The following is a 16,116-nucleotide window of genomic DNA, read 5'->3' as shown; positions in this document are numbered from 1 at the left end:
ACTTTCTTACAAAATCATATTACTGTGTGTTTTTAATGTATGTTAAAAGTAACCTTCAGTGACACAGGTTTTACCTTTCCCCAGGCAACTTCAGAATCCAAATTACTAGGCATTCCTTCAACTGCTGATCTCTTTGTCAATTCCATATCTGTAGCTGCCAGCCATTCTGTCAAGGCATTCATTTCCTTTCGCATCTTACGGGACAATTTCAAGCATTTCTCCAACTGTTGCTTTCTTTCTGTTACCTGAAAAAATGATAATAAAATGTAATTTGGTTTATTTTTAATTCATATTTCATTATAGCCATTTAATTGGAGCTTTCATATTTCTGTCATTTAAAATAACCATTTTATTAAATGTTTGAAAAATAATATTTTAGAAAAACCATATATTCTGAATATTAATAGTGAATAAACAGTCTAAGGCAGATGAGATCCTTTTTCCAAAAGACAGTGTGTTGTATCTGTTGTCATAGTAGAAAGAAACGCTTTAAGAATGTGTCTCCAATATAAGTAAAAAAAAATTTATGGCCAAATTTTGTAATATATATAGAATGATATGATTCAAACTGAAGATATGACCCATTTCTTGCAGAAAACCTATAGTCATTTGTCAAAAAGATGGGCAATAGGTTTACAATCTTCTATATACAAATGACGCTTGCTTTGCTGGTAAGGAATCAAAATGGAAAAAGAACAGTATTTCCCTCAATAGGCAAAAGTATTTGCATAATACCTAGAATTACCAATTTTATCCTCATTGCATCTTTAAAGTGTCTTATTTTCACACAAAAAACAATACCCAAAATAGGTCACTGGCTCCTTAAACATAATTCTGTCATCCAATAGTGGCAAAAAGTAAATGCAAAAATAAAATTTTAATTGTCATTAATAGAGAAAATCATGATTTGATCCTGTGCTTCTGTTCTCAGTGCTTAAAACCAAGAACCTCAAAAGTAAATTCTTCCACATTCTCACACAGGGAATGAACAAATTTGCATTTCTCCACCACCTTTCCAAATATGCCTACATTTTGTTACATTTGTCAGCTGTTTGGTTTATTAAAAAGCCCAGGATCTCTTCCTAAGTGTAGTCAAATCATCCTCAAAAGCCAGATAAATAAATTTAAGTTCCTCAAAGGCAAGTTCCTTTGCCTCACGCCTCCTTAGATTACACCACTGTGCTCCCCGCAGTTCTTTGAACAAAGAATGGTCTCTGAGAAGGATGCTTTGTGTATTGAATAAAGGAATGAATGAGAACTTGCAAACCATCAATTGCAAGCCAGAAAATATAAATGGTAGAATTTACACAAAGAATTTAAACTCTTACAAGTTTGTTTCTGTTTTGTTTGTTATGTGTCTTAACTATATGAAAGAAAAACATCTTTTCCTGTCATGGAGGCCGGGAATCTGAATAACAGATGTAAATATTTGACTCTGCAGAGATAGCATGATGTCATATAAGCATGTCAGGCTCTGCCATACCCAGCTAACTCTCAAGTTGACTATGATTTTGGCAGGACTCTTCATTTTTCTCAGTTTACACATCTATCAAATGGGATTACTCTACTTAGCACATAGGGCTGTTGTGAGGGTAAAAGCAGATAACAGTTTGAGAGAGCTTGACACTTTATAACACCTCAATCCCTTCTTTTATTCTCATTATATCCCTTTAGGGATAGCTCAATAAAAACTGTGCTATAATGTACATAGCAAAGCTTTATTTACATTTTTGTTTTTATTATTAATATTATGCAGGTAATGAAAACTCGAAAAAATTTGGCTTTTGTTGCTAAGAGATCTGAAAAGTAGAGTCTAGATTAAATTCAACTGTAAGGGAATTGGTTAAAACAACAAGAACAACAGCACAAGTGCATACTTGCCATATTCGTGTATTATGCACTAGGCATAATAGGTAGCACTGATATAAATATATATATATATATATATATATACACACAAACACACACACAACCAAAATAAGAATGCAGCCATAAGCATCGAAAAATACCAAAGGTATTTTGTATGTATAAAGAATTTAAAATGCTACAATCAAAATAAATATTCTGAAACCATGATAGGAATTCCAAATGCTCAGATTCATTAGTTACTTTGAGAGTGGTGTGGTACATTTAAAAAATGTTTAGTTGCTGAGGCTGCAAATTCTTTTGTATTGTTTTTATTTTATTATTTTTTTCCTACAGATTTTCCCTTCTATTTTTCCCCTAAGGAAAGTAAAAGCATCTGCCCTTTGGACTGAAAGAATTTTATTTGTGTATGGGAGGAAAAAATACAACTTATGGTGTGTTTCTACGCATAGTTATTTTTTCTATGCACTATTGGTAGAAAAAGGATTCTAGATTCAATATTTCAAAGAAATTCTATCTTCCCAAAGCTAATGCATTATTGATTTTTATTTATTTTATTTTGCTTATTTCCAGCTAAATAGGTTTTTAAAAAACAGCAGACAGTGCCCTCTTAAGGACAATTGAGTTTTATACATTTTTTGGTGGGGAATGGATACAGTTAAAAGAGTGCCACCTGCAGTAAAATGTTTCAGCAGTTATTGTGCCATGAACACTTAAAAATGTATTTTGGGGATGATATAAGTATTGCTATTCATGTATATTTTCATAAAAATCAAAGCATGAAGAATTGAAAAAAGAATAGCAGGTATTATTACATCAAGGCTGCTAAATTTAATGGCTCTCAATAAATTAATAAGATTTAGATATAAGAAACTGTTTTTATTTCTATTCATTGAACACTTAAGCTAAGTGGCTGATATTTAAATAAATATTATATCAAAATTGTGTGCCATATGAAAAGTACTATAGGCTGAATTGTGTCCCTGCACAATTAATATTAATATATTGACACCCTAACCCCTAATGTGATTGTGTCTTAAAGAACTGTATTTAGTCCTGAGAAAGTAATTAAGCTTAAATGGGGACATAAGAGTGGGGCTCTAATTTAATAGACTGTAGCCTTAATAATAAGAAGTTCTCTCTCTCTCTCTTTCGCTCTCTCTTTCTCTCTGTCTATTTCTCTCTCTCTCTCTCCGCTATGTGAGGATACAGTGAGAAGCTGGCCACCTGAAAGCCAAGAAGAAAACTCTCACCAGGAACTGAATGGGCCAGCATCTCGTTCTTGGACTTCCAAACTCCAAAGCTTTGAGAAATAAAGTTCTGTTGTATAAGCCACCCAGTCTATTCTATTTTGTTATGGCAGCCTGAGCCAACTACTACAAAAAGGTAACACATATTGAACTGAGGCAATTACAACTATGTGAATTCTGAAGATGATTAAAATAGAAGGTGCCTTTTCTATATAAAAAAGAATAATATAATAAATTAAATTTTGCTGCTTTTGCTTTTATTAAACAAAGCCACTGTTGAAAATGTTTTGAAGGTCAAAATGCAGACAATTATTTTTTCTCAGCCAAAAAATATATGACATACCACATTTTTATAAGATCCCTTAATCATTAATGATTCTAAATTTTTACATCAAAAATAAATTTCTGCCCTATGTTGCTACTGTATTCTGTCATACTATTAAAGTTAAGTATGAATTCTTAGTACTCCTTTCATTTTGCTTTAATGATATTACTAAGTGGAATATGGTTAAAGGAAACATAAACTCTCAAATATGTATTTTCAGAGATGAATAGGGCTTTACAACATTATAAGAATCATTCAATTCTTTTTTGTTTGTTTGTTTGTTTTGAGACAGGATCTTGTTCTGTTGCCCTGGCTAGAGTTCAGTGGCATCTTCATAGCTCACTGCTGCCTCAAATGCCTGGGTTCAAGCGTTCCTCCTGCCTCAGCCTCCAGAGTAGCTGGGACTACAGGCATATGCCACCACACCCAGGTGATTTTTCTATTTTTCCTAGACATGACGTCTTACTTTTGTTCAGGCTAGTCTCGAACTCCTGGCCTCAAGCAATCCTCCCATCTTGGCCTCCCAAAGTGCTAGGATTACAGACATGAGCCACTACGCCTAAACTCAATTTTTAATGATAATAATGTCAGGGCACTAATAACCTTCTAATGTAACTTTTAGTGTTTTAAATTCTAATTGATTTATTCTATTTTATTTTATATTAAATTTATTTTTGCAAAGGCAAAGATTTTGCCTAACTCCTTATGACAAAGAAGAGGCCTAAGGAATGATTTATACTGGAAAAAGTAAACAGAGAAAACTTCTTTCCCAAAATATATATTTTCTATTTTAAGAAAAGATACTCATCAGCATATTCTTTTAACATAAAGTCAAAAAGGTCAAAGTATTAACTGTTGAATATAAAGAAAATAAATCTCCAGGATTGAACAAGCTATAGCAGTAAGATTAATATTAGAGATTATTTAATCTCTAATTAATTATAAACTAGAAATTATTCAATATTTCATAATTGATGTTAAACATGGAAGAACTGGTATATGTGTAATTGATAAATATTGGAATGGGATACCAAGCACAGATACAACTTTTTTCTCTGTGTTAATCTTTAACACAATGATAAACTTCTCTAACAGGATATAAAGGCCTTTTATTCCAAAGGTGCTTTGGTAGACTAAGCAAGCAGTTGAAATATATTTTAGTTCAAGATTGTCATCATGCTTTACTATTGACTAAGTATTAGTGTTCCTTATTTTTGGAACAAATTAGGAAAACCTTTTCCTAATATAGGACCACAACAAACTCTCTTTCAAAACATGCCAAATATAAATGAGAGGGTTTTATAAATATAAAAATAAAGGTTATCAACTAGTAAAAATGATTATTTTCAGATTTTTGTTCAAATCTAAAATTTACTTTCAGTGATAACAAGTTTGCAATTAATAGATTCAAGATACACACTTTAATCTACTTTCAAGGTGAAATATTAATACTAGAAATGTGCCTCTCCATGGCTACTTCTCAAATATAGACATTAGTAGTTGAGTCTAAGATGAGGTGACAGTTTTCTCAAAGATATTATTCTATTCAATAAAGTCAGGAACCAGATTTGTATGGGGCCATATGGGGAAATAATTTCTGCAGAATGTTCCAACTCCATTAAACCTAATGTGATCTATGTGGAATGTGTCAACTCCATTAGACCTAAATATAAATAGATGCAGTAGTTTATAATATTTACCAGTTTTTAAGTCATCACAAGTAAATTTATACAATGCAAAGAAGGCAAATTTAGAAGAAACTCTTATAGAACTATCTGATGGGCTACTAAAAACCTCCCCTGTGTACAGTTTTCAATCTGCACTGAATAGCAGAACTTCAATGATTAATTACTGTTTCTTAAAAAGAATTCACATGGAAATATATATGTGTGTGTACATATATAAGAGAGAGAAAAAAATTCCGAGATTCTAATTGTATATAATTTACATAATTTACTGCCTCATGCTTTCTTAATTTACAAATTATAAGTAAAGTGGAAAGTAGAGTTTGTGGTCTCAGCACGCACGCACCTTCGCTCCCAGCTCATTATAATGCAATTTCAAAGCTGTTACTCTTTCATCAAGCTCTTTGGGATTTTCCGTCTGTTTTTTCTGTACAATCTGACGTCCAGTTTTTATCACCATTTCCACTTCAGACTTCACTTCACTCAGACTTTTATACAAGTTCTAAGTGAAAACATAAAACAAAACATAATAATAAGCAACAGTGTTAAATTAACTCATAATATCATTAACAAAAAGAAATAGGGTAGATAGTCCCTTAATTGGTATTCAATGTTTACAGGTTTAATAGAATAGTATTTTACAGCTGTGCTAGATATGTGGCTTTTGCATGTTCTATTGATTTAATGTTTTTATCTGCAATTATAAAAATTTACACATGCATAATTTGCAGCTATTCTTAAATAAGAATGCATTATATATATATGTGTATGTGTGTGTGTATATATATGCACACATACACATATATATTTCAATCTAATTTCACAATGGTCATTTCTATATGTTACATGATTTCTATTTTAAATTTTAAACTTATATAATTTGAGCCATGAATTTGAATAAATTAATTCACTCATTCACTGGGTATTTATTGAGTGCATACATAATACCAGATAGGATTTGAGTCACTGGGGAATAACTGGTGGCCAAGAAACACATGTTCACTGTTGTTCTCATGGTGCTTATGTTTTAGTGGGGTAAAACATCAAAATTTTCAGATCATAATTTTAATATATAATATATAAAGAAGGAAGGCAGTTTTAAATATGTTAGATTATTAAAATTTCTTAATGGTGCTGTTCAAAAATATAAACAGACATAAAAATATTATTTAAAACTCACATGAATATCACATCTATAAAGCACTCATATATTGCTTCACAAGAGTAGGTTGCCATAACAAAGCCTCATGAGACAAGTGTCATAACTTTGGAAGATAGCCATGCTCATCACTATATCACCAGCTTCACTTGGTGTCACAACTTTGCTTTGTATTTATTTTTTTGGAAATGTATATGTTTGTATGTATGCAAATATATATGAGTATATATGTATATAATAGTTTACATTATACATTACTGCTTTTATTTGTTCAGTGGTAAGTCTGAATGATAAATACTTATTTTATTATTACCTAGAAATAAGCTTGTTAGTAGGTAATTGTTTTTTGGAACTAGAACAAAAATTGAGGTTTTTTTTCTCTTTTCAGTTTAAAATAAATGTCTAAAACAAAACATTTTGTAAAGGCCAAGCAATTATCTGATTAATCAAGGTTACATGGATAATCTATTTCCATCTTAATCCCTTCTTTTGATGATCAATGTTAATATTCATTTATTAATAATTGTGAGTTTTTTATGAGCTTTGTAGAGGAATTATTTTTGTTACTTCATTTTACTTTTGTCATAGAAGATGTAAAAACGTCAGCGTATTTGGAAACATTGAATCATTAATTGTTATTTTGGGAATCAACTACATGAATTTTGGAATCAAAGATTCTTCCAAATGATTTACTTTTTAAACTTTGAAAAAAATCTCAGTGCTTTATTTTTATGAAGAAAGCTCATTCAAGGCACTGTTAGCTATTAACATCATTTCATTCAATAGATAAAGAAAATATTTATAAACACGGAGGAGAAATATTCTTTATATTTGTGTTTGTGCCAATAAGACTTTTAAGAGACAAAATTGTCTTGAAGGGAAGGCCATGGTTATGGTATAAGCTACAAAGCAACTTAAGCAATGAAAAGTCTAAAAGTTGTAAAGAAAAGATGTCCTTATGAAAGAACTACTTTACTTGGTCCTGACATTAAAACCATAAGAAGAAACAAATTGAACAAGTATCTTGAGTTGTTTCCTTTGTACCGGTACAGGGTACAGTAACAGAATATGGGCACATGTAGGGTTGTTTTCAGCTCATATTTACTGGTAGATAAGTTTTATGAGTTAACATTAGAGACCGGTTCTGAAAAGAGGCTGAACAGATCTCACTTTGCAAGTATGAGTCAAGAAGATAGCATACTTGGGTCGTTTTTCTTTCAATTATTTTGCAAAGTTTAAGATATATCTCCATGTATTCCCACTATTACTTAGCCAATATTAGTTAATCATTGTATATCATTATATTCAAAATTTCTTTTTGGGGGCTGAGAATATTTAAAGTAATTATAGCACTAATATTCAGCCTAAAATATGAATAAATGTTATTGGATATAAAATACTTCATAATTTTTTCAAAAATAAATACATACATTTATTTTAAAATGTTTGTTCAAAAGAGATATTTTCCCATTCCTAATGATATCACTAAAATGTACCTAAAGAGGTTTATTTTTCATTTATATTATGGAGTAGATGCAGAAACAATACTTAAAACGCAAAGTATTAAATAGACTTCCTTTTCCTTTAATATTAATAACATTCAGTGTTTTCATTTCATGTGAATTTCTACCTTGATGGTCCATAGCTGATGTAGAGTTATAATACCTATATTACTCTAGTATATGCCCTCATACCTCAACTTTATGCTGTCAGAGGAATCACTGACTTGGCAAATTTCCAATAATCACAACGTAGGACACTACTAGATATTCCAAGTCTAAAGATGACTTATGCTATAGGCTGTGTTGTCTGGTGGCATTTCAGTGTATATCCAACACTGATATTTAATGGAGAGATGTTAGAGTTTGGAATAAGAGTACCCGGATTGGATCCTGCTTTGCCCTTTACCAGATGTTTGTCTTTAAATTCTCTCATGTAATCTGTAGCCTTGAGAATTAGAGATGACTTCTGTAAATCAGTTAGCTTACTTGGCACTCATTATTTCTGGAATATATATTATTATTGTAGCTACTGCTGTTGTTGCTGTTTTTAGATTAATATATTTCCTTTGTGGATTTCCATTTAAAATATATTCAAAGTACCACAAGAATTAAACAAAGGAGATACCCTTTTATATTCTACACAGTCCTTAGCAGAATCATAGATTCAAAAAAGACACTTATGGACTAGGTATTACATGGCTACTATATCAGTAAAAGTTCTTATCTCTCAATATACTTATGCCAATTTTTGTTCTTAATTCTGAAATTATATAGTATAATTATTATAGTTGTCTGAAAACAATTATTATAAAAGAGGATCATCAAATACTTCTTAATAAGGAAACACAAGAAGTAGTTGCATACTTGCCACCAGAAATACGTACCACACAATGATTTAATTGTGACTGTACTACTTCCTGTTCAACACTTTTTATTTCCAACGCAGGCAAGTGCATTTTCACTTCGTCTAAAATAATCTTACTTTCTTGTAGTCGCTGCTCAAAATTGGCTGGTTTCTGGAATAATCGAAACTTCATGGAGACATCTTGTAATTTTTTCTGTAAGGACAATGTAAGGATGTACAAATTTAATTTTAATTTTGACTTCCAAACAATAACCAGTCATATTTTTGCTAATATATTTTCTTTTATTACTAAAGATACAGAGAAATAAAAACTTTTTAAAAATAAAGCAATCACCCTTTTTCCATTTATTCAACACAAAGGAAATACACATTTGGGAGAAGAATTCAGTAATTTTTCTTAGTATGATATCTAATAAAGGGTGCTTTATTAAGCTATTTTATCTTTAAAATGTAGAAGACAATAAAACCCATATTGTTTAGACATCAAATTGTAATTTTAAAATAATGCCCTTGATCCCAATTTTACTAATAATCAAGTTGCCTTATATAGACTAGACTATGTTTTAATGTCCAACTAAAACAAGTTCCTTAGTTTATGCAACAAAATGTACCTGTGCAACATCAATTTGGGATAGGACCCTTTGGGCAGCCTCCTTCCCCTGGTTGTGTTTCTTCATTTCTTCTAAACTGATCTCATGACTTGTCAAATCCGATTGGATTTTCTGGTGGGACAATGGTATTATTAGTCAGCGTGTTCTGCATGTTATTGCAAAGAACTCACTTTCCAAGAAGACGGAATTCAGAACTTCTCCTAAATAATTACTAAAATGTAGTCTCCTTTAAAATGATAATGAATATTTTTACTTATCACAAACTGAAATGACTTATTTCTCCCCTATTGGGGCTATTATGAAAAAGAAATAATCATTTGGAGTTAATATAACAGTTATTTCAGATATAATTTTCAATAGAAAAAACTACAACCATCTAATTAATAGAATTGATACTGTTTTTATCTTTGAAGTTATACTCAAATCTGACCAAAGACAAGAATGCAGCCTTTATACATAAGCTAACTGCGACAAGGATAAGATATAATGAGAAAGTTTTATGTGAACAATATTCCTTAATAGCAATCTTTTTTTTTTTTTTTTTTTTTTTTTGAGGCAGAGTCCCGCTCTGTCACCCTGGCTAGAGTGCCATGGTGTCTGTCAGACTAGCTTACAGCAACCTCAAACTTCTGGGCTGAAGCAATCCTTCTGCCTCAGCCTCCCAAGTAGCTGGGACTACAGGCATGCACCACCATGCCTGGCTAATTTTTTCTATATATATTTTTAGTTGTCCAGCTAATTTCTTTCTATTTTTTAGTAGAGACGGGTCTCGTTCTTGCTCAGGCTGGTTTCGAACTCCTGAGCTCAGAGGATCCACCCGCCTCAGCCTCCCAGAGTGCTAGGATTACAGGATTGAGCCACGGCGCCCGGCCTTAACAGCAATTTTTACTCAGTCATTCTGTGCCATGTTTAGCTAAACTTCAGGGAAACTGTATCTAGAAAAGGGAAGTTAAATGCTTCAACTGGTACTTCTTTTTGTTTGACAGATACTTAATGGCTTTCTACAGATATTGATTTTTGAATTTTAAATAACTGCAAAAATGTCTTTATTTTCTATATTCAATAAAGCATTTTTTATCAAGTTCTATTAGAAAAGTATGTCTGTATTTGACTTATGAATTTCTGAGCCAGTTACGGGCATGGGTCAAATCCTTCAGCATACTGATACCAAAACAATAAATTCATTCATTTCCTTCTGTGAGATGTAGCAAAAATCAGCTAGTAGTAAAATTATTCTAATTTAAAATTCAGTTATTGTCAAATTATCATGAATAAGCTAGAAAAGCAGAAACTGATTAACTTATATCACCATAGCCAATAAAATTATCATGCAAAACAATTTGTATAATGTGTATTAGTTTAAACTGATTTTCACCAATTGGAGTCAATTCTGGTACATATTATTAGAAAATAACATCAGTTTTTCTTAGCAATTACCACAGAAAACTATAGCCCTAAACTGAGTAATGAGAATTATCCCAAGAAAATGGGGCTAAATTATTCAGGAGTTCCTTAGAATGCAAGGTTATAAATTTCCAGACATACCTTAATATTATTTCTTAGCATATTTATACTAATTATTATAAAAGCAAATTAATTATGAATTATTCAGGTAGTTAGAATTATGCCTTAAAATAAATAAGAGATAAGACTCATGTAAATTAATGTCATTTTTATTTTACTATGTACAATATCTTCATTGGTTGAATAACTACCTCGTATGCAAAATACTGATATGTACTCTTCTTCGGGAAACATAGAATCTAGGGCATAAGGATCCATCTATGCATATAATACTAGAGTAAGAAATACAACAGAATGTATAAAATTTGATGGGAGTATGTTAGGTAGAGTGACACTTGTACAGGGGAGTTAATAGATGTCACAGAGGAGGTGTTGTTAAAGTAGAACCCTGAATAATTTGTAAGCACTGCTGAGAGCATGAAATGCTTTGAGGGATTTTTGGTCAGGATCTTACAGCTGGGAAATACTCACCCTCTCAAAAGGGTGGGCCAATAAAAACTATGTCTGTGCCGCACAATCCTGGCCATCTCAAGTCATGGGTGATTAGAGCATGGGTAATGCTTGTGCCAAGACAGATCTATCTTATTCTCTCTCAGAAATTTAGAACTGACAGAAGAAAGTCTGGTGAAACTCTGTGAGTACTTAGAACTATGTCACATATGCTAGGGAATTGTGCTTATGAAGTCTCTAGTTTTCAGAGTAGAATGAGGAACAGCAAAGGTCCATGAGCATTGAAAGAAGAAAGAAGTAGGTATTTAGAAAGAGACATAGTAACAAAATTACCAGTGGCTTCTAATCATAGGCTGAAATTGATGGTATTTACCAACAATGGCTGCAAAAACGGCTCACACACCGCATGCTCCTCTTACCACTCTCTCATCAAAAGGTAGAGTTTATTTATTTGCCTTTTTAAATCTGAATGGGCCCTTTAAGTGCCTTAACCAACAGAATACAGCATAAGTAATGCTCTGACAGTTATGGCAAAAGTACTTAACTGGCCTGGAAGCTTCCACTTCTGTCATTTTGGAGCACTGACACTTAGGGTGCTCCCTCTTGGGACCCATTCAACATATCATGCACTGAGAAACCTAAGTGACATGCAGAGGTCATGGATAAGGGTTTCAGTAAACATTTACAGGTGGGCTTTCAACTGAGAGCTGCTAGCCATGTGAGTGAGCCATCTTGGACATCCAGCCACGTTGAGCTGTCATGTCAGGTCACTACAGTACTAGCCAACAACTAACTATAAAATCACATGAGAGACCCTAAGAGAGAATCATCCAGTTGAGTTTTCTCAATTCACAAAACCATTAGAGATAATGACAAATGGCTATTACAAATAATGAAAACACAGGTTTTAGTCCCTTTCTGAGTCAAAACTTTAATTTGTCCTTGGTTTCATGATACGTCCCTGTATCCTTATGACAAATATCCCTTCCCCATTTTTGTTTTTGCTTTAGTTAATTTAATGTTGTTACTTGTCCATAAAAGTACTAAATGGTATACTGGAAATGGTAGGAGATAAGGAGTTATATAAACAAAAGAAATTCTGGTTGAAGAAAAACAAGATGTGGAGACAGGGCACTGAAGTGTATCAAGAATGGTGCAGAAATATTACTAGAAATGCAGGTAGAAATAATGTACTAAATAACCTTATGTGCTAAATGAATGTTTCTACTATTTTGAACAGGAAGGTAAATATTAAAATTCAAAATTGATCAGAATCACAGATAAAAGTAGTTTTATTGCCAATATTTAATCCAATAACTAAATAAATGGATAGGGAGAATATGTAAATACTTTGAAATGAGTTTGTATTATATTAGTCCCTATAGATATGTGCATGTGTGTGGGGAAGGGGGGGGAAGGGGGAGAGAGAGAAAAGGAGACAGTATACATTTATACAATATGTATTAATATTTATTTAGTGTTTTAAAACATTAAAGGAAAATAGAAAGGGAGGATAAAGAGAGAACCATGCAGAACACAGGAATTTAAGTGATGAGGAGAAGAAAACCACCCCAAAAAACAAAAGAACAGCCTAAGAGAAGGAGAAGAGGAAAAATGAAGAGAGAGAGTGCCATGTAAAACAAGTGATGTGAGAATTTTAAAAATGAGAGAATGAAGTCAACAATGTCAGTTCTGAGATGGGTCAAATGAGATAAGTAATAACAAGGGTACATTAGCTGTTCAATGAGCACTGTAGCTAGAACAGAGTTAGTGGACGATGAGAGCAAAAATCAGAATTTCAAGGGCTGACCTGATTAAGGATCAAGAAGTATTCTTACGAAAATTATTTAAATTACTTTTGAAGACTTTTGTTCCCACACATAATGAAATTCATATCAATCAGTCTTGAACACTTGTAAGGCTATGTATTAATTAAAGGAGCCAATGGATGGAGTGATTTTTTTAAAAAAAATTTAAGGCGATAATTCATTAGAAAAATCCCGTGGAAAGCAAGGGAATTGGAGTGAAGAACAAAGGTCAGGGCCAATGGAAAATATTACAGGAAAAGAGGTGGCATTCTTTAGAAACTAAAGATAAAACATAAAGATAATTTAAGATGTGGAGAGGCTAGAGTTGAATGCTTATTTTTTGGTGCTCTAGGAGTATCAGAATGGAATAGTATTAACAGAAATTAGGATTTAAATCTCAGGGCTCTGACTTGCAACCTTGGGCAAAGCACTAAACTTCATCCTTAGCCTCAATTTCCTCATCTCTAGCCAGACAATGATAATGAAAAGCCAGCAATGAGACTTCATCATAATTTTTAGGCAGCATATCGGAGAGATTCTCAAATCTTCAATAGATGACTATAGTACTTTAGGTCAAAAAGTTTAGATGTCATGGTATATGTAAAATACCTGTCCAAGTTGTTTGCAAAAATGTTTACTGATAAATTGTCAGTGATATTACATATCATCTCCTTATAAGGACAGCAGATCTCCTTGGTATCTGCTGAGTATGATAGAGCTTTTCCACTGAAAAGATATAGACTGGCTGAATGAATGAAAAATCACAATCCAAGTATATGCATATCTAACTTGCAAGGACTTGCAGAGATTCAAGGTAAAGGGATAAAAAAAAAATATTCCATGCAAATAGAAACCAAAAGTGAGCAGGTGTAGCCATTCTTATATTAGATAAAATCAACATTAAATCAACAATGGTTAAAAAATGATAAAGATGGTCATTATATAATGAAAAAGGGAGTAACTCAGCAAGAAGGTAAAATAATCCTAACTATATATATATGCATCTAACACAGGAACTTCTGAATTCATAAAAGAAGTTCTATTAGATATAAGCAAAGAAACAAAGAATAGCATCATAATTGCTGGAGACTTCAACATTTCACTGAAATATTAGGCAGATCATCAAAGCAGTAAATCAACAAAGAAACACTGGATTTAAATGGAATTCTAGAGCAAATGGACCTAACAGACATCTAGAGAACATTCTACCCCCAAATTACAGACTATACATTCTTCTCATCAGCACTTGGGACATTTTTTAAGTCTCATCATATCTTCAGCCACAAAACAAGTCACAGCAATTTCAAAAATATCGCCATAATACCATGTATCTTCTCAGACCACAGTGGAATAAAACTAGAAATCAATTCCAAAAGGAACTCTCAAATCCACACAAAGTTATGGAAATTAAACAACCTGCTTCTGAACAATCCTTGAGTCAACAATGAAATTAGATAGAAATCAAACTATTCCTCAAACTGAATGACAATGGAGACACAAACTTTCAAAATCTACAGGATACAGAAAAAACAGTGCTAAGTGGAATATCCACAGCCTTAAATGCTTACATTAAAAAGACAGAAAGATCACAAATTAAGAAACTAATGTCACACCACAAAGAACTAAAAAAGAACAAACCAAATGCATAGGCACCAAAAGAAAAGAGCTAACAAAGCTCAGAGCAGAACTAAACAAAACAGAATCCAAAAAAACAATACAGTGAAACAAAAAGTTGGTTTCTTGAAAGGATAAACAAAATTGATAGACGACTAGCGAGACTAACAAGGAATGCAAGAGAAAGGACTCAAATAAGCTCAATCAGAAATGAAAAAGGAGACATTACAACTCATACCATGGGAATACAAAATATCATTTATGAATAATACAAAAAACTCTATGTACATAAACTAGAACATGTAGAGGTAATGAATAAATTCCTGGAAACACACAATCTCCCAAACCTGAATCAAGAAGAAATAGAAATCCTGAATAGACCAACAACAAGCAGTGAGATTTAGGCAGTAATAAAAATTATACCAACAAAGAATGCCCCAGACCAGATAGATTCACAGCTGAATTCTACCATAACTACAAGGAAAAACTGACACCAATCCTACAGAAATTATTCCATAACATCGAGATGGAGGGAAACCTTCCTGAAGCCAGTATCACCCTGATAACAAAGCCAGGGAAGGACATAACAAAAAAAAAAAGAAAACTATAAGACCAATATCCTTTATGAACATAGATGAAAAAATCCCCAACAAAATACTAGCAAACAGAATTCCACAGCACATCAAAAAGATAATCCACCATGATCAAGTGGGTTACATCCCAGGGATGCAAGGGTGGTTCAACATATGCAAATCAATAAATGTAATTCACCACATAAACAGAAGCAAAAACAAAGACCATATGATTCATCTCAATAGATACAGAAAAAGTATTTGATAAAATCCAGCACTCTTTCATAATAAAAATCCTGAATAAACTAGTCATAGAAGGAACAGACATCAAAATTATAAAAGCCATATATGACAAACCCACAGCCAACATAATATTGAATGAGGGAAAGTTGAAAGCATTCCTCATAAGAACTGAAACAAGACTAGGATTCCCACTGTCACCACTTCTATTCAACAGAGTGCTAGAGCAATCAGGAAAGAAAAAGAAATAAAGGGCATCCACATTGGGAAAGCAGAGGTCAAACTATCCATGTTTGCTGATGATATGATCTTGTATCTAGAAAACCCTAAATACTCCACCAAAAGACTCCTAGAATTGACAAATAAATTCAGCAAAGTCTCAGGTTACAAAATCTAAGTACAAAAATCAGTAGCATTTCCATATACTAACAGTCAAGCTGAGAGTCAAAACAAGGACTCAATAACATTTACAATAGCTACAAAGAAAATAAAATACTTAGGAATATACTTTACAAAGGAGGTGAAAGATCTCTACAAGGAGAACTACAAAACATCAATGAAAGAAATCACAGGTGACACAAACAAATGGAAAAGCACCCCATGCTCATGGATTGTAAGACTCAACATTGTTAAAATGTCCATACT

At 32.4% G+C, this 16,116-nt stretch overlaps 1 protein-coding gene across 1 annotated transcript in view; it reads right to left on the bottom strand.

Annotated features, from left to right (window-relative positions):
* DMD (dystrophin) overlaps positions 1 to 16,116 on the bottom strand; it is a 1,602,346-nt gene that overhangs the window by 1,208,912 nt on the left and 377,318 nt on the right. The window contains exons 26-29 of the mRNA XM_069463910.1: positions 9,264 to 9,374; positions 8,672 to 8,845; positions 5,473 to 5,628; positions 75 to 245 (exon numbers count right to left, since the gene is read on the bottom strand). Of these exons, the coding sequence (XP_069320011.1) occupies positions 75 to 245; positions 5,473 to 5,628; positions 8,672 to 8,845; positions 9,264 to 9,374 (612 nt within the window). The remainder of the gene's footprint in view (positions 1 to 74; positions 246 to 5,472; positions 5,629 to 8,671; positions 8,846 to 9,263; positions 9,375 to 16,116) is intronic.

This window comes from Eulemur rufifrons, chromosome 30, assembly GCF_041146395.1.
Source record: "Eulemur rufifrons isolate Redbay chromosome 30, OSU_ERuf_1, whole genome shotgun sequence".
In the NCBI taxonomy this organism is placed as follows: domain Eukaryota; kingdom Metazoa; phylum Chordata; class Mammalia; order Primates; family Lemuridae; genus Eulemur; species Eulemur rufifrons.
Note: the sequence above shows the minus strand (reverse complement) of the source record. Positions and strands in the feature narration are given on the sequence as shown.